Source organism: Emys orbicularis, chromosome 23 (assembly GCF_028017835.1).
Source record: "Emys orbicularis isolate rEmyOrb1 chromosome 23, rEmyOrb1.hap1, whole genome shotgun sequence".
NCBI lineage: Eukaryota > Metazoa > Chordata > Testudines > Emydidae > Emys > Emys orbicularis.
The window spans coordinates 13320346-13342522 of NC_088705.1; the positions used below are offsets into that span (position 1 = coordinate 13320346).

Sequence of the window (22177 nt, forward strand, 5' to 3'; positions counted from 1 at the left end):
GGTCACAAATAGGGATTGCTGATGCTTCAGACGCAGGCAGACTAAAAGCCTTGATTTCTGAAAGCTCTGCCTAGCGCTGAGGTTTTCAGCCTAAGAATCTGACCCTGGGCATGGCAGGGAACCCGGGCTGGGCTAATTCTGTGTGTCTTTCCGTGGCTGATGGAAGGTGATGACTTTTAAATAGCGGCCGTGAGATCTATAGCTGGGACATTGGAATTCAATTATTTTAATCTTAATTTTTATGGTGCTATCAGTCTTGTGGTGGAGATAGGCCTGGAGGCCAGGCCGACTCTAGCCATCCACAGGGCACCGAGCAGTCAACGCAGCTCCTCCTGACCCCCTCTGCCCTGGACTCAGCCTTGATCTGGGAGGAGCAGCTGCTGAGATTGGAGGGGAGGTGGGACGTTAATTAAAACATCACCTTGACATTCTTCATGGCAGGGCTACAGAAATGCAGCCAGCTCTGGGGTGGATGGAGCAGCCAGCTTTTGCACAGTCGGATTTGGGTGGGGAACATTGGCCTGGTGCATAAGGGGAAAATCTTATTCTTCTGTGCAAAGTGCCATGGGAATTTAATGGTCATGCACCTGTAATATACCATGGGTGCTGTGACGTTGCATTCTATATGATTTTATGAAAATATGCTAATGTAACTGGAATATGCTTCATGCAAAAGGTCTCTTGTAAGGTATCATTACAAAGCTTATAATCTACTGAGTGTGATCATCCTATTTGTATAAATGTATCACTCTTGTATCTGAACCTAGAAATATGAAATATAACTCTAAGGGCCTATTGTAATTATGCAAAGTGTGGGCCATTAATGGTGGTTTGGAATCTTGATGACTCCCATTAACCAGGACAATTGACTGCAGATGGCTCTGTTCTCCCTGTAAGTCTTCCTGTATATGTGTGTGCTGGCAAGTGGGTAATGAAGTCTTGCAGTGACATGTGATCATGTCACCTGAACTGGAATCCATCTTTAACCTGGTGCTTTTCCATTGAGAAGGGGGGGTGGGAACCCAGAGGGACAAAGGATTCCCGCCTTATGCAAAAGAGAGATAAATGGGTGGAACAGAGAAAAGGAGCAGCCATCATGAGGAATCCCCTAGCTACCACCTGAGCTGGAACAAGGGCTGTATCAGGGGAAAGGATTGTGCCCAGACTAGGAAGGCGTCCAGTCTGTGAAAGAAACATATTGAAACATCTCTGAGGGTGAGATCTTATCTGTATTCAGTTTCTTACTGTATTAGACATAGACTTGCATGTTTTATTTTATTTTGCTTGGTAATTCACTTTGTTCTGTCTGTTACTACTTGGAACCACTTAAATCCTACTTTCTGTATTTAATAAAATCACTTTTTACTTATTAATTAACCCAGAGTATGTATTAATACCGGGGGGGGGCAAACAGCTGTGCATATCCCTCTATCAGTGTTAGAGGGCGAACAATTCATGAGTTTACCCTGTATAAAGCTTATACAGGGTAAAACGGATTTATTTGGGTTTAGACTCCATTGGGAGTTGGGCATCTGAGTGTTAAAGACAAGCACACTTCTGTGAGCTGCTTTCAGTTAAGTCTGCAGCTTTGGGGCAAGTAATTCAGACCCTGGGTCTGTGCTGGAGCAGACGGGCGTGAGTAGCAGGCTGTACTAATGACTGGAACGAGCCATTAGGGGAGTTGTGATCACGTGCACTAGGCCAGTGCATTACAAAGAGAAGATAGGGGCTTAGGAAGCGGTCAGCAGGATTTAAAGGTGGCTGGATCATGCCAGATCTCCACTGTGGTCTAGTAGCTTAGGTACTGGGCTGGGAATCAGGAGAGCTGGATTCTAATCCTGCCTCTTCCTCTCCCCTGCTGTATAACCTTGCGTGGATTTCAGTGCCTCTGTTTCCCTCTTTGTCCGCTGCTGTCTGTTTACACCGTGAACCCTTTGGGGCAGCGACTGGCTTTTACTATGTGTACGTACAGCGCCTAGCACAATGAGGCCCTGATTTAATTTGTAGTGACCTGTACTTGCTACTGTAATACAAACAATTAGCTGGTTTTTTTTTTTACTACTTTCCGTTCCAGCAGCTGCGTAAGAGTTAACGGCCAAGCACGAAAGTGCAGCAGGCTGCTGTATCTCTCATGCTGTCTACCAGGGAAGCTGTTTTCGAGGCCGCGTGCGTGTATGTACAAATTTGTTGGCAATATGGAGCCTCCCATCCAGCCCAGCTTCATTTCAGCTATAGATCGGGGAGCGGAAGAGAGAACAGGCCCACACATAAAGAGCAATAACAATCAACCTGTCCAAGGAGGGGAGATTGATTGGCTCGGACAGCTGTGTATTAGCCGGCAAAATATCCATTCCCCATAATTGCATTTTAAGCTTCCGCTGGTGACTAGCAAAAATTGTTTCATTATGGCAACATATTAGATGGAATGACAGGCTTTCACTGGCAATTTCTTGATCCGAGGTAAGCAGTTCTAGGCGAGGATGTGAAGATGTTTCGATTTGGCTAATAGCAGCTTTTGGATCTTCAGAAGCAACTGGCAGAGGTGATGGTCCTCTTGGGGAGCCCAAACAAATCACCAAGCATTTTGGAGAGAGGAAAGAATGCTGCCTCACCGGAAAGAGACAAAGCGTACAATCCCTATTTTTGCAGTGGGGAAACCGAGGCACAAAGTCTTGTGCGAAATCTCACACGGAGTCTGTGGTAGAGCAGGGAACTGAATGTTGATTTTCTACAGCCCAGTCTGGTGCATTAGCCACTAGACCATTCTTTCTCCCTGCAAAGCTAGGAAGGAAAAGCCCTGTTAACTCACCTAATCTGCCGGGTTTGGGGGTGGCTTTTGGGATGGGGACATGGGCTGAGACCCAGCAGACTCGTTTCACAAAGGTCACCAAACAGCTGTAAGATGGTAACAAGCTTTGGCCGCCGCTGCCCCAAACTGGTGGGAAACTGGCACCCCGGAGGTGAGAGGCATGTATCCTACTCGCCAACCAGCGCCGCGTGGGCTCTGCAGGGAGCTGTAGTAAAACGACCCCCTTTTTGGGAAAACCGAGCACTGAGCCTGGGCTCTGACCCCACAGGCAGGGCGAGCGTCTGTTCTTCTCCAACGGCCCCTCTTCCATTCTGGTCCTCTGCTTGTGGGGTGGTTCTGCGCTGGCTGCAGTTAATTCACATTATCTTCAGTGCCCAGGTTTCCCTTTGCTAAGACAGGATGAAGGAGCCAAACTCCGCTGGGGATGCAGGAGGGCACAGCAAGGACCCCGCTGGCTGTGGGTTTCCTCTTCGTACTTAGTAGGTCTCTTTCTTTCATCTGCTTTCCGGGGGTTTCCCCTCTTTTTTTTCTCTCTTTCTTTCTCTTTTGCTTTTCGGGGTTGCCAGCGTTGGCTCTTTTTATTGTGAGTCTTGATGGTTTTCCCAAAGCCCCAGAGCTTGGACTCGTGATTTACGGCAGCTTTCATTAAAAAAGAAAAAGTAGGTTTAGCCCGCATAGTTGCAGAGCAAAACTTTGAAAAGGGGCTCAGGAACCAGAAGGCATGGGGGGCTTGTGGCTTAAAAATCATGTTGTTTTTTTCTTTTTAATCGCGTGATTTTCAGGGCCTGGCTCCTGAGCTTTGGCTGCTTGATGTAGACACTGCTGCGTGCTGTCCCCACCGTTAACACGGCTCAGCGTAGCACGCAACAGGGAGCAGCTAGATTTAATCAGAGAACTCAGAGGAGGTTTGCGGCTTCCCCTAGCCGCAGCTGCTCCCTAGTCTGGTTTAGCAGTCAGGGCAGCCCCCGGGGAAAGCGGTTACCCCTAGGGAGCGGGAAGGTGGCATTGACCCATGGAAAGTGGTGTAGCCAGCATGGAATTTGCCCTCCCCATCACTGCTGGGAGACTCGAACTCCGATCCTGTACGGCGCTGGCCAAGGGTCTGAGCATTGGCTTCTGTCTGGAGTAAAAGAAAATAGCAAACAAATGCCCAGGGGTGGGAAAGGGTCTCGGGGCTTGGAAATGTGGAGCAAGAGGGGAAGAGTGTGTGTGTGTGTGTGTGTGTTGATGCTGGTTAATAGCAATCCTGATATTAACAACTTCCCAGTAATAGCAACATTTTGCTGGGAACCAATCCCGTCCCGCTGGCTTCAACACCACTTATTGACAACTTTATCATGCGCTTTCCCTGGTTGAAGCCTCACAAACCTCCCTGCGGCTGCCCTGCCCACAGCCCCCCGTCTTAGCCATGGGTTTCCAGGACTCCAGGGAGAGGTACTGTGCACATCCCAGCACTGCCTTCCCTGGCTGCAGCCCTGCAAGCCTCTCTTCCGCCTATTGGCAACCTTCAGATAACAGCAACTTTGCTATAATGAGCAGAATCTACTGGCTATGTACTTTTCCTTTAAAACTGTACCAGCATGTCAGGGGAGGGGAAGGTTCTAGGTAGAAGTTATAATAATAATAATTAATGGAGATATCCCATCTCCTAGAACTGGAAGGGACCTTGAAAGATCATCGAGTCCAGCCCCCTGCCTTCACTAGCAGGACCAAGTACAGATTTTGCCCCAGATCCCTAAGTGGCCCCCTCAAGGATTGAACTCACAACCCTGGGTTTAGCAGACCAATGCTCAAACCACTGAGCTATCCCTCCCCCCGAAGCAGGCCCATTCTACAGTGAAGCAGGGCCATTAGCCTTAGGGATAATCCTGATATCCCAGAGTTCCTTGTTCAGTGTTAGAAGAAAGCAACGTTCCCCATTGTCTCATAACAGGGGGCAATGAGGCAGCATCTAACATAGTGGTGCTGGAGGGACGGTGAACAAGGGCAGGCATGGGAATCTGCCCTTCGAGGTGGTGTCTGCCAGCGCCCGCCATCTCTGCGTGGTGGAAGTGCCCTCGGGCGGGCGGTGGCAAAGGCGTGCCGTGGTGCAGTGCCCTGGGGGATACACACAAAACTCATTGCGAACTTCTCTTCAAAGCGCTGCCTTCCCAGAGCTGCTTACACGCAAATCCATCCCCTGGCAAGGCCCGGTACGAGAGCTGTGTTAACTTTCTACCTTCGGTGCATTAACTACACGTGGGGTTAAAAGCAGAATTGGGGCAGTGGGAGAAAGTAGCAGAACCTGCCCTTATCTGTGCATTTTACATTTTCACGCCCCTCCTGCCTGTTCTCTAGAACGAGCGTAAATCCCAGATTGTTAAAATGTTCAGAGTGCAGTGGCCAGATTCTGATCTCGGCTACCCTGCAGAACCTGGCTCCCCAGGCATTGCCCTGTGCTAATTTACCGGCTGGGCTGCAAATGTGCCCCCTTTGTAAGGGCACTAAATAGGGAAACACGTATTGGGACAGGCAGGTGTGTGTCATCCCCCCTCAGAGACTGAAAACTCTTCTCCTCCTCCTCATTATGCCCCAACTGCTATTTCCTGTGCAGCTTTGGCTGTAAAGTATTTCTTCACACAACGCACAGTCAACCTGTGGAGCTCATTGCCAAAGGACACTGTGAAGGCCAAAAGTATAACTGGGTTCAAAAAAGAATTAGATCAGTTCCTGGAGGATAGATCCATCAATGGCAATTAGCCAAGATGGTCAGGGATGCAACCCTATGCTGTGGACCTCCCTAAATCTCGGACTGCCGGAAGCTGGGACTGGATGACAGGGGATGGATCACTCGATAAATTGCCCTATTCTGTTCATTCCCTCTGAAGCATCTGGCACTGTGGGAAAGCAGGATACCGGGCTAGATGGACCATTGGTCTGGCCCAGTATGGCCGTTTTTGTGTGACATCACCAGCTCCCACAGTATAACTTGGGTGCAAAGTCTTACAGATAATTTCTTTTCAGTTGCTCTCAAGCTGGTGCAGTAAAAGCTGGAAGATCTGAAAACTCTGTAGCCTCTAGTACCTGGCTGGATGCAGGATACACAACAGTTAAGCTTGAAAAATGTTGCTGTGGTGAGAGGAGGGGGGAAGGTTGACTCTGACAAATAGTCAAAGAAATGGTTCTACCTGTCCACGGTCACCAGCATAAACCGCGAAGTAACTGTTCGATTTCACTGTTCTTTATTTCTTCCAACTGATACTTAGACTGGAAGCTCCTTGGGGCGGGCAATGTCCTTTTGTTCGTACAGCACCTAGGTATTAATATTTTTGTAATCTGATGGGTTTTAAACAAATTTCATAACTTTTGGGCTCCTGATTCATGATTTTATTTTTAATACGTGGGGTCGGTAATAATCTGTTCAGATGCAGGATTTTTGTAGGGAAGACGGAGGCACTGAGGTCTCCAAACACCGCCCACCCCAAATGTCCTTGGAAGGATTCTAGTTAGCGTTGATTAGCGGGCAAGTTCCTGTTCCAAGTAGTACTAGAATCAGAATGGCCACTAGGGGGCATTCCAAGCCCAGTGCACCTATTGCAGGCGCTTTCCATTCCAGGAAGTGGTGAGTTCCATCCTCCTGACTGCGCCTGGGTCTGGCACCTTGGCTCTAGTTCTTGTGACAACCTGTTTTTAAATAAATGTTTTAATAAAAACCTGTGGGCATAACAAAGGTACCTGCTGCTGCTGACGGGGAGAAGGGCAGCTGGCTGGCTGCGGAGTTCAGCTGTGGGAGGGCCGTGTTTGTACTTCACTGGTTCTTCAAACGGCCTCTTTGTGCATCTCATGCTGATGTTCCTAATGGGCAAATCACATAAGGCTTGAGCCTCGATGGGGAATCGCTGCAAAACGGGACGGCCTGGAGCTGCCAGACCCATTGGCCTGTCTCTGACAGTGGCCAGCAGAAGATGTGTCAGTGGCAGGTGTCAGAAGAATGCCACAGTCACAGCTATAGGGTAATCGGTCCTCCACATGGGTCGAATTGTGGTCGCTGGCAGAGATGGGTTTAAACCCCGAAGCACAAGGTATAATGGCCCTTCCCGAACTGGAATTAGTCCTGGTAACTCTGCCTCTTCCTGGCCTTTCTCTGAACCCCTAGTGGGTGTAAAATAGGGCTGAAAACTTCAAAGAAAAGCCTCCCCCTCCAGCCACAGTATTTCCACTTCTAATCCCCCCTGGAATGCGTGTGTTGGGGGGAAGGGATTTCAGTATTTTGGCCCTCACCAAGCTTCAGTCCGCGCTCGGCTCCAGGAACGAGGGACGGCTGCCTCGCTCCAGTGCATTGATATATTATATGCTTCTCTCACGGCTCCTCCTCCTCCCCCTTTCCTTTCTAACTGCACTAAGCCTGTCCGTCTCGCTTTTGAGAGTGCAGGGAGGAACTCTGGGGGGTGAGCAACCCGTCACCCCTCCCCTCCCCGTGGCCCCGGCCCATCGTTCGTGGCTGTGCTTGTAAGCGAAGCAGGGCCTGGTTCGGCCTGGATGTGACGGGTGAACTGCCCAGAAAACTCAGCTTGCTGTTGGTCACCCAGCGGGTGCCATTACTGCCTTTGTAGTAGTCCTGCTAGGCAGGCTCTAGAGGTGCAGCTGGAGGTGCTGGCTTTTGGGTGGGACGTGAAGCTGAGACCCTGGTGAGTGCTGAGACTCCATGGTCCTGTAGGGGAAATCAGGGCCTGAATTAGGTATCCTGATGCCATGCAGGTCCATTCTGTCCCACTAAATCCCTCCTGGCAGTTTCCCTTTGATTATAGTCCCAACTTCACTTCCTGCCCCAAACTGGTGGGGACGATGTTGCTGTGGGTTGTTTAAGCAGCTGCCACGCTACACCCCTGAGGTGGCTGCATTGTAGTGGCAGGCAAAGCCATTCCTTGTATGTATCATGTGCTGTTTAGAAAGTGCTTTGTGGGGGGGTCCTTTGGGATGACACATACCCAGGGATTTTAAGGAGAATAATCAATGTTGCGCTCATGCATTTAAAAAAAGTGATTCTTTTATTATGTTTTGGCTGGCATGAGGGGAGAGCCTGGGGTAGCTTCAAAGAACTGCCAGCTGGATTCATGTGCTGCCTCCTCACCCCTTTAGTCAGACCTTAAATCAGGTGGGAGGTGTGGACAGCCACCTGCCCAGGTGGCAGGCACCTAGTCCAGTGCACTGGGACCCACTTTCGGCTCATTTCGTGTATTAAATGAGCGGCTGAGGTGCGGGCGCAGGCAGGCGCCCTGTCCGTTTGTCAGCACTGAACGCTGCTTTGCCTTTGGGTGGGTGCAGATCCTGCAGCCCTGGGTGGGACAGAGCCTTTCTGCGGCATCGGGGAGACCGGTGTGCAACACAACGGCATCCACTCTGAGCCCATGCAGCCCTCCTCGCTGACTGCAGGGGAATTTGTGTCTTAACAGGAGTGTGATCCTGCAGCTCAGGGTCCCTGCTGCGCAGAGGGCAGGGAGCACAGTAGGTCCAACTCTCCTCTGCCCGCCCGGCACCATGTCTGGTTATTTGTCCCTGGGCAAAGTGCTGCCAGGTCAGAGCGAGGGCTTTCCATGGGGCTGAGTGACACCACCAGTTGTCAGGCTGGGGAGAATGGGATCCCGAGAGGGTGTGGCTAGATAAGGAAGAGAGATGGGGCTAGCAAACACCTGTTAGGGTCATCCCAGTCCAATTCTGATCTCAAAGCACTTTAACAAGGCGAGCCAGTGTGATTTTCCTTATCATACAGACTCACCCCGGGTCACCCAACAGGCCAGAGCCAGGACTAGGACCCACATCTCCTGCCTTCCAGCCCACTGTCCTGGCCACTAGGCCACACTGCCTTCCCTAGTCCTATGAGGGAAGATTTTGTTTATCTTAAGTCAGCTGAGACCAGGTTTAACTCAACCGCAGCGAGCCGTTCTTCTACCATAATGGCTTTTGTACTGGCTTATCTCTATTGGTTTAGAAATGGATGCAAATGAATTATACCGTTAGTATTAGCAGGAGTGTTGTAAGCAAGACACGAGAAGTAATTCTTCTGCTCAACTCCACACTGATTAGGCCTCAGCTGGAGTATTGTGTCCAGTTCTGGGCGCCACATTTCAGGAAGGATGTGGACAAATTGGAGAAAGTCCAGAGAAGAGCAACAACAATGATTAAAAGTCTAGAAAACATGACCCATGAGGGAAGATTGAAAAAAAAAAAAAAAAAAAGGGTTTGTTTAGTCTGGAGAAGAGAAGACTGAGAGGTGACATGATCACAGTTTTCAACTACATAAAAGGTTGTTACAAGGAGGAGGGAGAAGAATTGTTCTTCTTAACATCTGAGGCTAGGACAAGAAGCAATGGGCTTAAATTGCAGCAAGGGAGGTTTAGGTTGGACATTAGGAAAAACTTCCTGTCAGGGTGGTTAAGCACTGGAATAAATTGCCTAGGGAGGTTGTGGAATCTCCATCATTGGAGACTTTGAAGAGCAGGTTAGAAAACACCTGTCAGGGATGGGTCTAGATAATACTTAGTCCTGCCATGAGTGCAGGGGACTGGACTCGATGACCTCTCGAGGTCCCTTCCAGTTCTATGATTCTATGCCTGTAGCACTGAGGTTAGGGCCACAGAGTGGAAAGCAGCCCCTGCCCCCAGGAGTTACCAATCTAACTAGAGAGAGGCTGGGAGAGGAAACTGAGGCACAGAGAGGGGCCGGGACTTGCCCAAGGAGGATAGTGGTAGAGCTGGGAGTAGCCCCAGATCTCCCAAGTTCTAGTCCGGGCCCTGCTCACTGGACCAAGCCGCCTCTGTGGTGGAGCGTCTAGTTAGCTGGTGGGATGGGGACTTTGGCAGAGCCTCCTGGTGGCCTTTGGCAAAGGCTGGCTCAGGGTGGACCGACGCGGGTTATTCTCTGTGGTGGAGTTGGAGGAATAGCTCAGGGCCCTGGGCATACCCCACTAGCTGCAGCCCAGCCGCTGCCGAGTATCCAGCCGCCCACCACGGGGGACGGAGAGGTGGAGTGCACCTGGCTGCAGAGGTGTGTATGTGTGGGTGTTCGGAGCTACCTTTGTGTAGGGGAGCCTGCGCCTCAGGGAGTTGGGGTGCCGGTGCATGAGGGGGCACATCTGTGTGCATTGGGGGATAGCGCGTGAGTGAGTATTGAGGGGCCAGCGTACATGCATGCGAGGTGTGGGGCTCCTGGGTGCCTGTGGGAGGGGGGTGCCCGGGCGTGTGAATGCCAGGGGCGGGCTGTGTGGGCGCTGGGGTGCTGGCACGTGGTGGGGTGAGTGTGGTAATGCCAGTGTGTGGGAAGAGCAGCGTGTGTGTGCACACAGCAGCCAGCGCCAGCACCCATCAATGGAAGGGGCTGCTCCCTGTCTGCATGCAGGGGGCAGGTCAGGCCCGTGGTTGTGAACTCCCTGCTTAGGGAGTAGGGCAGGGGGAAATCCACTCTAGGGGCATGAGTGGTGCCAAGCCCCATGCTTTGGCCTGCATTTCCCTCAGGCCGTAGAGCCGTCCTGGTACTTTTCTGGGTAGCAATCCCCATGCTAGGCCCTAGTGAAGCTGCTAATGGCCTGAGCCCAAATTCCTGAGCCCCGGGGAGAACTGGCCGATGTAATTTGTGGAAAAATAGGAAAAAGCGAATGAAATAATAAAAAGGGCTGGGCAGTGCCTGAGCACCGGCCTATTTATGGGGTATTTGCCTTTGTTCTTTCTGCTTGCTCAGGGGTTTCTTAATGGGCCTGCTCTGCTCAGCCCAGGGGGCCGGTATTAATTATTACCGAAGCCCTGGCCTGCGTGTAATCTGCGGCTTTAATGGAACAATAGGTCAGTATTTAACAAGCCAAGCTGTACCAGTTACACGCTGTACAAAATCAAATCCTCAGCTCCTTTTTTGGTTTGGCCGGTGCACAGATGACTGAACATAAAAGCACCCTGGGTCCTGGCCGCGGGGGAAGTATTCATAGGATGAAACATCAGAGCGCCACCCTTCTGCAGGCTGGAGGGGGGCGGGAGGCTGCCTAGGCCGGGGGCCGCGCTCGACTGTATCAGACGGAACCAGGAAGCCGATTTACCTTGCGTGTGCGTGTGTTTCTGGGCATGTTTCTAACCAGGCTTGCTGGCATTTACTTCAATTAGCTGTGCTCAACCAAGCGCCTTTCCCCGCTCTGCGGTCTAGGGAGCCGGTGGGGTGCAGTCTTCAGCAGCAGGACGCCTGGGTTCTAGCCTGACTTTTCTGCTTTGTTTTGCTCTCTGTAAATCCCTTTCTAGACGTTTGGGACCCCCGCCCTCCATATTTTGCCTTCTCTGCCGACATTGCTCTTTTGGCAAACCCTATTCCTTCCTCCTGCCCCGTTCGCGCTGTGCACGGAGCTGTACGTTGTTCCATCGAGATGAGATGATGACCATTGTCGTCTTTCACTTTAAAATGCTGGAGGCCAGCGGCTGTGAGTGACAGCTGGCCTTGCAGCGATAGGGATGTGGGCGGGTTGCTGAGAGGTTTGCACTTGAGACTGGCTCAGATCACCCTACCTACGAACTTTGGAATGGGGTGAGAATCCAGATCCACATTTTGTGGCTGGCCCCTATGTCTATAATACCCAACCAAACAGCTCCCAGATAATTTCAGCATCCTGGAACTCTGCTGCGGTTGTGGACCCAAAACCTGGCTCTGCGGCGCTGTCTCTACGTTCCTCCCCGTGCGTGAACTGTAGTGATCATACAGCTGCGCGATGCAGAACGTGGGTCCAAGAGGCATCCTCGTTCCCAAAGCTGGCCTGGGTTCACCAACCACCGCATCCTGCCTGCCTTCCCTTCTAGCCTCGCACGCGGGATAACGAGGATCTTCGTTATTTCCTAAGGCTGGTTGATTAGATATGAAACATAACCAATCAGCAAGGGGATCATGACCCTGGCCGCCCCCGGAGACTCTGCCATTCCCATGTCTGTGCTTCATCCTTGCTGTATCTGGTACTAATTGTTTCATTCTGTGTTTGTTGCTTTCTGGTCACCCGGCTGCCGTTTTATGCTGCATTTAAAACAGACTCCTCCTAACCATTGCTTTGTTCCCCTCTGAACTGCACATCTGTCTGGCTTGGAATGGTTTGGAATGGATGGAATGGTTTTCCAGCTGCTAATCTTCTCAGTGTCCCGTCATCCCCAGGTCCCCTTCAGACGCTGGACTGGGCCAGGGGAACGATGGGCATTATTCTGGGCTTGCTTGTGGGGAGCTTAAAGGGGAGAAGGTGGCTTTAGAAAGAGGGGAGGCCACTGTCCACTGGGGTGTGTGTATTGTGTTGGGATCCACGTGTGTGCGAGCGTGTGCTGGGATCTGTGTGTGTGTGTGTGTGTGTGTGTGTGTGCTGGGATCTGTGTGTAGTGTTAGCTGCAAGACATGCCTTGTGAAGTCCGGAGGATTGTAGATTCGCACGTCAGCCTGCTGTTATGTCTAGGGTTAGAAGTTAAGTCCTGTCATGACGAGGAAGTGTGAGTTCTCGTAGTGTAGCCCTGCCCTGGGGGCTTGCCTGCCCCAGGCCATCTGTGAGGGGGGCTGGCAGGTCGTTTCAGCCAGGGATGAAGGTTTTTTCCTTTCTCTCTCTCTCTCACCTGGGCCCATTGGCACTTTCGCTGCTGTCCCCGGCCGAGCTTGCTGCATTTCCTCTGGCACTGACTGTCTCTCTCTCCCCACGGCAGCCGGCTGCACCTTCGAGGAAGACGTGGATTTAAACCAGTGTGAGTACAGCCAACGGGAGGACGATGACTTTGAGTGGGAGCTGATCCGGAGCTATGTCATGCCTCACCTGACCTCTGACCTTCCTCATGGTGAGTCGTCTCCGCCCCTCCCTCAGATCTCCCATCAACACCTCCCAGTCTGAGCCCCTCTGAGCTTTCCACAGGTCAGACCTATGGGATCCCCCCCGCCCAAACACAGAGCCCGCCGCCGCCTCCTCCCCACAGCCTCCCACTGGCTCCTGCAGTTGCTAGGAGCAGATCCGCAGTACGGTCTATTCTCAGAGTTGCTGTAGCTTGTTACAGAGGAGACACCCACGCCGTGCTCTCTCTGGGAGACAGTACCTTGGTTCTTTCTTATGTGCAGTTTTCTTGATGTCATTTTAACATGAAATTACACTTTTGTGTGTGTGTGTGTGTGTGTGTGTGTGTGTGTGTGTGTGTGTGTGAGTCTAATGCTTGACTAAAACCCTACAAGAGAGAAAGAGACAGGTGCTAAGTGACATAAGCTTAGCTGTGCTTTGATCATTGAAGATCTTGCAGGCAGTATTTTTCCTCTCGCGTTGTCTTAGATAAAAGACCCTGTCCAGTAACTCGTGCTGTGAGAACAAGGGCACATGCAAATGCATGGTGGGGAGGGAGAATGGGCCAAGTGCAGCGTCCTGGAGTAACGAAGCTGCAATACTGCTCTTCCCATCTTTGGATCAGGTCGGGGTTGTGGCCAGCAGGTTTGCAGGCGAGCGCTGCTGGGTGACGTTTGCGCTCTGTTCCCTTCTTGAGTCCCCAGTGAGCTCCGTGTGATTCCCCCGAATGAATTGACTGGCTAATTTCTGCCTGTAAGTTCTTGGCCTGTGGCTCATGCGATATCTGCAAAGGTTCAGTCCCTGCACCCGAGGTTGTATTGTTGCGTGGAAGGCATTGCACAAGGCGAGTGTGACGGAGACCCAGGCTGATGGGCTCAGCGGTGACCGGACTGTTCTCTTGGCTTTTTGGGCTGTTTTCACCTGCAGTTAGCAGCGCCTGACAGGCTGTGAATCTGTCCCCGGGTGTCAGACGTGTGCTGAGTTCTCAGTCTCACAGTTACGTGTGAAGCCCTGCACTGTGAGGACGAGCCCCACTCATCCCAGGAGCCTCAGCCTGCTAGAGGAGGCGTGCCGGCGTGGCCCCGGAGTCAAGGATAGGAATTCCGCATGCGATGGAGTGGGCTGGCCATCGGCTGAGCCGGCCGTGGCGTGGCCCACGGGGCATTGGAAACGGGGGCGCTGGCGCAATCCAACCTGGCTGTGGGAAGTCCTGGCTTTGTGAGTGATGTCGCCCTCTAGTGGCTGGGCTCACAGACAGGATAAGGGACCTACAGCCAGTGTTAGCCATAGTGACTCGCTAGGGGTCAAGGCCTGAGGGCTTGGAGCCGGAGGTCTGGGGTTCTAGGCCCGGCTCCCCATGCGTGTCTGAATTCTACAGTAGCCATGTGTGTTGCCCGCCACACACGGCTCCACCTCATGGGGCTGTGCTGCCCGCAGTCACTGGCACCATGCAAAATGGAGGCTTGTCTGTGGTTTCCAGTTTCCAGGCTGGGGTGATGGTGGCAGGATGCCCCCTGTTGGCCAAGACCTGACACCTTCCCCACCCGGAGGAGACCCCTTCCGGCTGTCAGCAGGGGGTGGGAGCCACAGCCTCTGCAGCTAGGACTCCGTCTTGCCAAACACGAACCATTGCTAGTTTCCAAAAGGAACGTTTTTTCCCCCCAAAAGGGTTAGTCGCGTTGTCTTTATTCCAGTGAGGGGATCGTGGTGGTTTTTAAAGGAGCCGCATGCGCTGCGCTGGGACGGAGGTGCGTGCTCATGGTGTTGCTGGCTCTTGTCATTTTATCGCGATTCTCGCAGTATTTGGTCTTCAAGCCCCAGCTTCTGGAGCCAGGTGAATGTGGGAGGAGCCCAGCGTTCAGTGAAGAGAAAACGCACATTGCTCGCCCTCGTGGCTGTGGAGAAAGCATCGAGAACAGGAAGCGGGTGCGACCTAATGGCCGCGAAACCAGGAAGGACTATACAGAGAAACCAACGTTTATTATTTTTAAAATGCATGATTTCCAAGCCAGTGCCATGATTTTCCCAGGCCTGTCTCATGGTTGTTGAACTCCTGGGGATGACCAGGATGTGTTTTGTGGATTTCTGTCAATGGGTGCGTCTCAATAGCAAGGATGGCCTTGTGGTGAATGCATCGGGCTGGGACTCAGGGGATTTTAGTTCAGTTCCCAGCCCAGACTCCCTGTGTGACCTCAAGCAACTTACTCCCCCGCCCCTCCTCAATTCCCCATCTATAACAAAGGGGTTAGAGATACTGACCCACCCGGGGCGGTGTGAGGCTGAATTCACAAATGTTTTTGAGCTGCCCAGAGGCTATGGTGATGGGTGACCGACACAGTGCTCCTCACTGCAGTATCTGAACAGCCTGAAGTTTTAGCACCTGATGCTCCGGCTTCCTTCTGCTCAGGCCAGAGCATGGAGATTGGGTCTGGCACCAGAGTCTGGGAGAAGATAGAGAGAAGCTGGTGTATAGCTCAGTAGTAAAAATGAGTTTTATTAGAGTATTAACTGCTTTATAGAAAGCTCTTTACTGCTCCATCAATCTGACACGGGCTGTTTATCTTGCCAGCTTGGTCATACTGGTGATTTATTTTTTTTCCCTTTTATTTCCCCCCTTCCCTAAACTCTCTCCTCCTTCTGTTCCCTTCCTGCTCTCCCCGACTGCTCTCCGGAGCAGACACCATGTACGCAGCACTGCAGACTTCATGCTGACCTGGAGAGGGACACCTGGAGGGGATCGGTCTTTGTGGCCTGCTCCCGCTACTTGTGTGTGGGAAACGGTGGTGGGGGTGGGGTGGGTCAGTGGGGGTGCTGTACCTTTAAATAAATAACCATTAAAACAAAGCCACCTGAAAATACGAGCGAGGATGGAATGGGAGAGAGACATGGTGGGTAAGGAAGGCCGAGAGACAAAAGGGAGAAAGGAAAAGAAGAACGAATGGGAAGTGAAGAGGGACAGTAAAAGACCAGGATGAAGTAGGAGAAGGGAAGCAAACTCCTCCAGCAGAGCCATGAGCATGGTGGAGAATCGGAGTCCGGTGCCTTTGGATTCTGGTAGCTGTACGGATAATGTTCTCCATTATCGGTGGGAGACGAGGCCACTGACGCAGGGTGGAGAATTCGAGGGCAGGACGCAGGGGCCAGGGCAGCCACCTGCAGGATGATAAATCACATCATGTCAAGCATGTAATGGCTTTTCTTCTGGGATGGCTGGTGCGGGTGGGCTCTGCATGCATCTGCAGTGTCTGTCTGTCTCCTCCCCTCCGCTGAGCTTAGGTACCAACAGGATGAGCTGGTGCCTTTTGGGTCTGGAACACGTTCACTCCAGCTCCCTTTCTCCTCTCTCCCACTGGCCCTCTCCGGACTCTTCCTTATTTATACGCTGTATCACAGTGGCACTGTGACGTCTTGCTCAAGTCGCCCAGGACTGTGTCACCGCTCTGCCTCAGCAGGGGTGAGCTTTGCTGCTGCGAAGCTCTGTAGCAGCCCCCCGCCTGGCCAGCACACTCTGCAGGACTCTGCCCGTCCAACCCTGGCCTTGCAGTTAGCAATCAGTGAGCCCCAGCTCCCCAGAGACGTCTCTCGGCAGCGGTCAGCCCCTCTCGCTGCGCGCTCACAGACGTTATGAAGTTTGCCGCCTGCAAAGAGACACGGAGCCCCCATCAGCCTGCTAGGTTAGCTGCCGACCCACACTTCGCTAGAACAGCGCTGAGATGGTTTTGTAGTAAAACAAGAATAAACGTATTAACAACAACAGAGGTTTACATGATTTCAAGTCATAGAATCATAGAATCTCAAGGTTGGAAGGGACCTCAGGAGGTATCTAGTCCAACCCCCTGCTCAAAGCAGGACCAATTCCCAACTAAATCATCCCAGCCAGGGCTTTGTCAAGCCTGACCTTAAAAACCTCTAAGGGGAAGGAGAGTGAAAGGAGAGTCAGAGTGAAAGAGACAGACAAGGTTAACAACCAAACCAAACACGCTTTCTAGCGTCCTCTAAAACTTAACTTCAGCAAGTTACAATAATTCTCCAAGCAGGTTTCTCACCTATGGTCAGTTCTCAGTTCTCCCGGGGCTGAGGGATCCACCTTTCACAGGTGTCAAGAGCTCTGGCCTCTTGTGTCCCTCAGGTGATGGATGCCCAAATCGCTTTCTGTTTCTGCTTCTATTCCCCAAAGGCCATTTCTCTGTTTGAAGAGCCAGGAAGGCTTCCTGGGGTACAGCCCCCAGCGTGATCATTAAGTGCCATCTCCCCCACTTGCTAGTTCGATGGCTTTGCTTCCCTTGCATGTAAATGTACTTCCATTGTGTCTGGCCTCCCCTTGCTCAATTTACATTGGAGACACCGTCAAGCAGGTGAAACAACATTCCTCTGTCTAGGGCGGGCTGGGCTAATGCACTGCTTGCCAAACCCATGTTAAGACCACACTTCCGGCCCACATCTCTAACTGTTTATACACCACCCAGACATGCCCCACGCAACAATATTAATGACCAGCGTGTTACCAGTCTGCACAGGACACCTTTTAGATACAGATTATGACCACAGTGTGTTGGAGCAATGAGTGTGTGAGGCCTGAAATGAGTTATGGGTTGGTGTGCTCTCTGCCAGCTGTTATTGGGGGCCACTGGGGTCACAGGCACTTAGAGACCTCACCTGAGAGTAGTACACACACCTAGGGAGAGACAGCCTGGCCGCCTCACTGGAGAAAGGGGGAGAGGGAAAGAGAGGACTAGAGAGAGAAAGGTATGTCTTCACTGCAGAGTGATTCAGGGGGTCCTGTCCACACACAAACCATCTCACCCAGGTGCGTTGGTGCTTTCAAGCCAGGCTAGCTGGCCTGGCTGGGGGTGGGTTGGATCCTCAGTTCTGCTTTCACTGAGGTGAGTAATCTGCCCACTTTGCAGGGAGGACAGAGGCTAAACCACTTGAGTGCCACGAATACTCCAGTGACTTCCCACAAATTAGGACAGACAACGAGGTTTCCCACAGTTCACTGGGGAAAGAATCATAGAGTGGCTTGACTTTACTGCAGCCCTAAGAACCATGGGATGTGCCCCCAGAAGTCCTAGCCACACAGACGGCGATGAGTGTGTGACCTCAGTGAGGACGCTTCGGGTGAAAGTGATCATGCAATGACAGATTTCATGATGCTAAGGAAAGGAAGGAGTGAGAGGAGCTGAGTAAGAACAATGGAGTTCAAAAAAGCAGCGCTCGACAAATGCAGAGAACTGGTAGGTAAGGGCCCATGGGAAGAAAATCTAAGAGAAAAAGGCTGTTCAGGAGAATGGGCAGTTTCTCAAGGAGACAATATTAAACGCACATCTGCAAAGTATTCTGATGTGAAGGAAAGATAGGATGAATAATAAGAGGCCAATATGGCTCCATCAGGAGCTCTTTAATGACTTGAAAATCAAAAAGGAATCTTACAAAAAGTGGAAACGTGGACAAATTGTTAAGGAGGAGCACCAAAGAACAGCACAAGCATGTAGGGACAAAATCAGAAAGGCTAAGGCACAAAATAAGTTACACCTAGCAAGGAATATAAAAGGCAATAGGAAGAGGTTCTTTAAATATACTAGGAGCCATAGGCGCTGACTTCCCCTCTACCTGGTGGTGTGTTCAACCCCCCCCATCACAGGTCCTGCCCCTACTCCACCCCTTCCCCTCCACCCTGCCTCTTTCTGCCCCTGCTTCACCTCCGCCCCGCCTCTTCCCACCCTCTCCCCTAAGCACGCCCTGTCCCCGTTCCTCCCCCTCCCTCCCGGAGCTGACCTGCATGCCGCGAAACAGCTGTTCGCAGCAGGTGGGAGGCGCTGGGAGGGGGAGAGGGAGGAGTGATCAGCGGAGCTGCCAGTAGGGGAGCGGCGCTGGGGGAGGGGATCTGCGGGGGGAGCCTGGCTGCCAGTGAGCTTGGCACCTGCTAATTTTTCTCCATGGGTGCTCCAGGGCTGGAGCACCCACAGAGTCGGCACCTATGCTAGGAGCAAGAGAAAGACAAAAGCAAGTGGCGATCCTCTGCTTAATGGGGAAGGAGAGCTAATAACTGGTGACATCAAGAAGGCTGAGGTGTTTAATGCCTATTTTGCTTCAGTCTTCACTAAAAAGGTTAATAGTGACCAGATACTTAACACAATTAATATTAACAACAAGGGGGAAGGAACACAAGCCAAAATAGGGAAAGAACAAGTTAAATATATGTAGATAAGTTAGATGTATTCAAGTCAGCGGGGCCTGATGAAATTCACCCTGCGGTACTTAAGGAACTAGCTGAAGCAGTCCTGGAACATGAGCAAATATCTTCTAGAACTCATGGATGATGGGTGAGGTCCCAGAGGACCGGAGAAGGGCAAACATAGAACCTATATTTAAAAAGGTCACTAAGAGGACCCCAGGAATTATAGACCAGTCAGTCTAACTTCAGTACTTGGAAAGATACTGGACCAAATTATTAAACATCAATGTTTAAGCATAAAGCAGATAATAGGATTATAAGGATTTGTCAAGAACAAATCCTGTCAAACCAACCTTCTTGTACAGGGTTGCTAGCTTAGAGGATGGGGGGAAGCAGTAGATGTGATATATCTTTGTTTTGGTAAGGCTTCCAAACATAGTCCTACGTGACATTCTTGTAATCAAACTCAGAAAATGTGGTCTAGATGAAATTACTATAAGGTGGGTGCACAAATGGTTGAGAGACCGTACTTAAGGAATAGCTATCAATCGTTTGCTGTCAAACCATGAGGGCACATTTAGTGAGGTCCTGCAGGGGTCAGTCTTGGATCTGGTACTATAATATTTTCCTTAATGACTTGGACAATGAAGTAGAGAATATGCTTATAAAATTTGTAGATAACACCAAGCTGGGAGGGGTTGCAAGCATGTTGGAGGAAAAGATTAAAATTCAAAACACCCTTAATAAAGTGGAGAATTGGTCTGAAATCAACCAGGTGGAATTCAATAAAGACAAGTGCAAAGTACTACACTTAAGAAGGAAAAATCAAAATGCACAACTACAAAATGGGAAGAACCATGTAGGTGGTAGTACTGCCTAAAAGGGTCTGGGGGTTACAGTTGATCACAAATAAATGTGATGCAGTTGTGAAAAAGGTTAATATCTTTCTGGGGTCTGTTAACAGGAGTGTCCTGTGTAAGACATTCTGGTATCTCCATCAGTGGAGTTTTTTAAGAGCAGGTTGGACAAGCACCTGTCAGGGCTGGTCTATGTTTACTTGGCCCTGCCTCAGTGCAGGGGGCTGGACTTGATGATGTCCCTTCCAGCCCAACATTTCCATGATACAGTAACAGGCAGGGCTTTGCAGTACGGCAGCTCGCACCCAGGCCAGTCACCCACAGTAACTCTGCAGGGAAGCCGTACCCACAGTGACTTGTCTAAGGTCACACAGCAGAACGTGGGCAGAATCAGGAACAGAACCCCAGGTCTCCTGGTTCTCTGTGCAGTGCCCTATCCGCTGTCCTCCCCGGTCTGCTCTTAGGAAGAGTAGTAAAGTCCTATTGGGGCAGGTCAGTTGATCTGCAGTGCCCTCACAGGAGCAGCATGCTCTGTAGGATCACTGAAGCTTATCTCCTCTCAAAGGACCCGGCTGCCTTCTGCTATCCCCAGAAGGAGGGAAACTCACCCTCACTTGGGGATTAGTTTGTAGAAGAAACTCAGGAGTCACTGAAATGCTAGAGCAGCAGATATATAGCAGCAGTTCCCCAGTCGGTAATGATGGGCTTGGCTTGGAGTGGGAGGGGGGCTAGATCTAAAGTGGGTGTAACTCCCCCGACTGCTGAGCTTTTGACAGAACCCCCAATGCCAAGCAAAGCTCAGTGGGTTCCCTGGGACCCCCCCAACCGCCACGACCGTATGTGGTGAGATTCACGTTCTGCCCTCCACGGAGAAAGAAAAAGCGCTGCCCTGAGCATCCCCAGAATTCCTGGCCTCCAATGGCTTGTGCTGCATCTCTGGCCACACAGGAAACTTTACAGCAGAGATTAAACCCATTAATCAGCCGTCTGTGTGCCGGGGTCGGGTGGCGCAGCTCCGAGCAAAGCCAGGGAAAGCCGACACCAGCTAGAACGCGTCAGAAAATCAAACCGCTTTTTCTGAGACCATTAATCTGGGGAATTCAATTAATTTTTTCTTTTGTGGCAAAAATGATGGCTGTTCCGTGCACTTAAGGGTCATTTGGCGTGAGAGCCGGATAGAGATGGCTAGAGAGACAAGTGCAGGAAGGCGGTGGTCAAGTTCCCTCAGCTACTCAGCGCTCCCCCCTGCCTGCTCAGTTCGCTCCCATCTGCAGCACCTCAGCTGTGCTAAGCCAGGCCGAGGGCGTCTTCACTGCTGTGTTAACAGGGTGATCGACGGCTGGGTGTGAGCAGCCACACTGCAGAGCCCTGCCAGTGCTGCGTGTGTCGTTGGGGCTTCGGGGGACGCAGCAGCCCATGGCTTTTTGTGCGACTGTAAACTCTCTGGTTGCTCTGTGATTCTTTCCCAGTGAACTGTGGGACTTGTCTGTCTCTCTGGGCGCACAGGGGGACTTGTGGGTGGGAAGGCAGTGGAGGACTATCAGCACTTGAGTGGTTTAGTCCTCACTGCAAAGTGGGTGGGTTACCAGCTAGCCTGGGCCGAAAATATCCCCAAGCTCAGGTTTTGTGTGTGGACAGGAGGGGACTGGGGCAAGATCAGAGTTAACTCTGCTGTGAAAACTGGCCATTCTTACTCAAACTAGGTTAACTTGAGTGCAGGTAACTTGAGGGAACTCTGTAGTGAAAACCTAGCCAGAGGTTCCGTCTACGTGAGGAAGTTGCATTGGTTTAACCAAAGTTGTGATTTTAAACCAGTTTGATTAAACTGGTGCATATAAGGCTGCGAGGATCCTCTTATTTGTGTTTGAATCAAGTTTACGTTGGGTTGGCTTATGTGAATTTGGAATTGGTTTAAGCTAAGCCAAAATAAGCCATTCTAAGACCCAAAATAAGTGCAGCCTTTTGTTCTGGTTTAACTAAGTCGATTAAAAAAACTATGCAGCTTTCCCATGTAGACGAGGTCTTTGGGGGACTCGGCCAGCTCCGTTGGGAGGTTTTGAAGCCACTGCTGAAAGTCGAGGAGAACGCAAGCAGTTCTAGTGCTCCCTGACCCTCCCTCCATGGCTCTGACCTCTGTCCTTGGCCTCCTTGTGTGAAAACTGAAGCGGCACATGTAAAAAGGATTGAGAACTCTCACAGTGTGAGCCATGAGTCTTGGGCTATTGGATGTTTTCCTTAATGCCCGAGCTTCTGGAGTCCTGTGATTTAAAAAGCAAACAACCAACCCCATAAATTTCTACCCCTCTTGGTTGCCAAGCAAAACTGGAAGATGCGACTCCTACGGGCTCAGAAGGCAAGTGAAAAGAGCCCCAAATGTGTTTTTTTTTTTTTATCTCAGGAGTTTTAAGCCAGCTGCAGGATTTTTTGGGGAGCCCCAACTCATGATTCCTGAATGCGTGGGACTGGCCAGAGTGCAAATGCAGTCAGGTCAAAAGGCACGGGAGCAAAATAAACTCGGTACATGCAAATGGAAAACC

General features: G+C 51.2%; 1 protein-coding gene across 3 annotated transcripts in view; it reads left to right on the forward strand.

Annotated features, from left to right (window-relative positions):
• The window catches only part of PTPRU (protein tyrosine phosphatase receptor type U), a 266338-nt gene that overhangs the window by 77560 nt on the left and 166601 nt on the right, over window positions 1-22177 (forward strand). For all 3 annotated transcript variants that reach the window (XM_065421874.1, XM_065421875.1, XM_065421873.1), the window contains exon 2: window positions 12490-12618. In XM_065421874.1, coding sequence (XP_065277946.1) covers window positions 12490-12618 — 129 coding nt within the window. The remainder of the gene's footprint in view (window positions 1-12489; window positions 12619-22177) is intronic.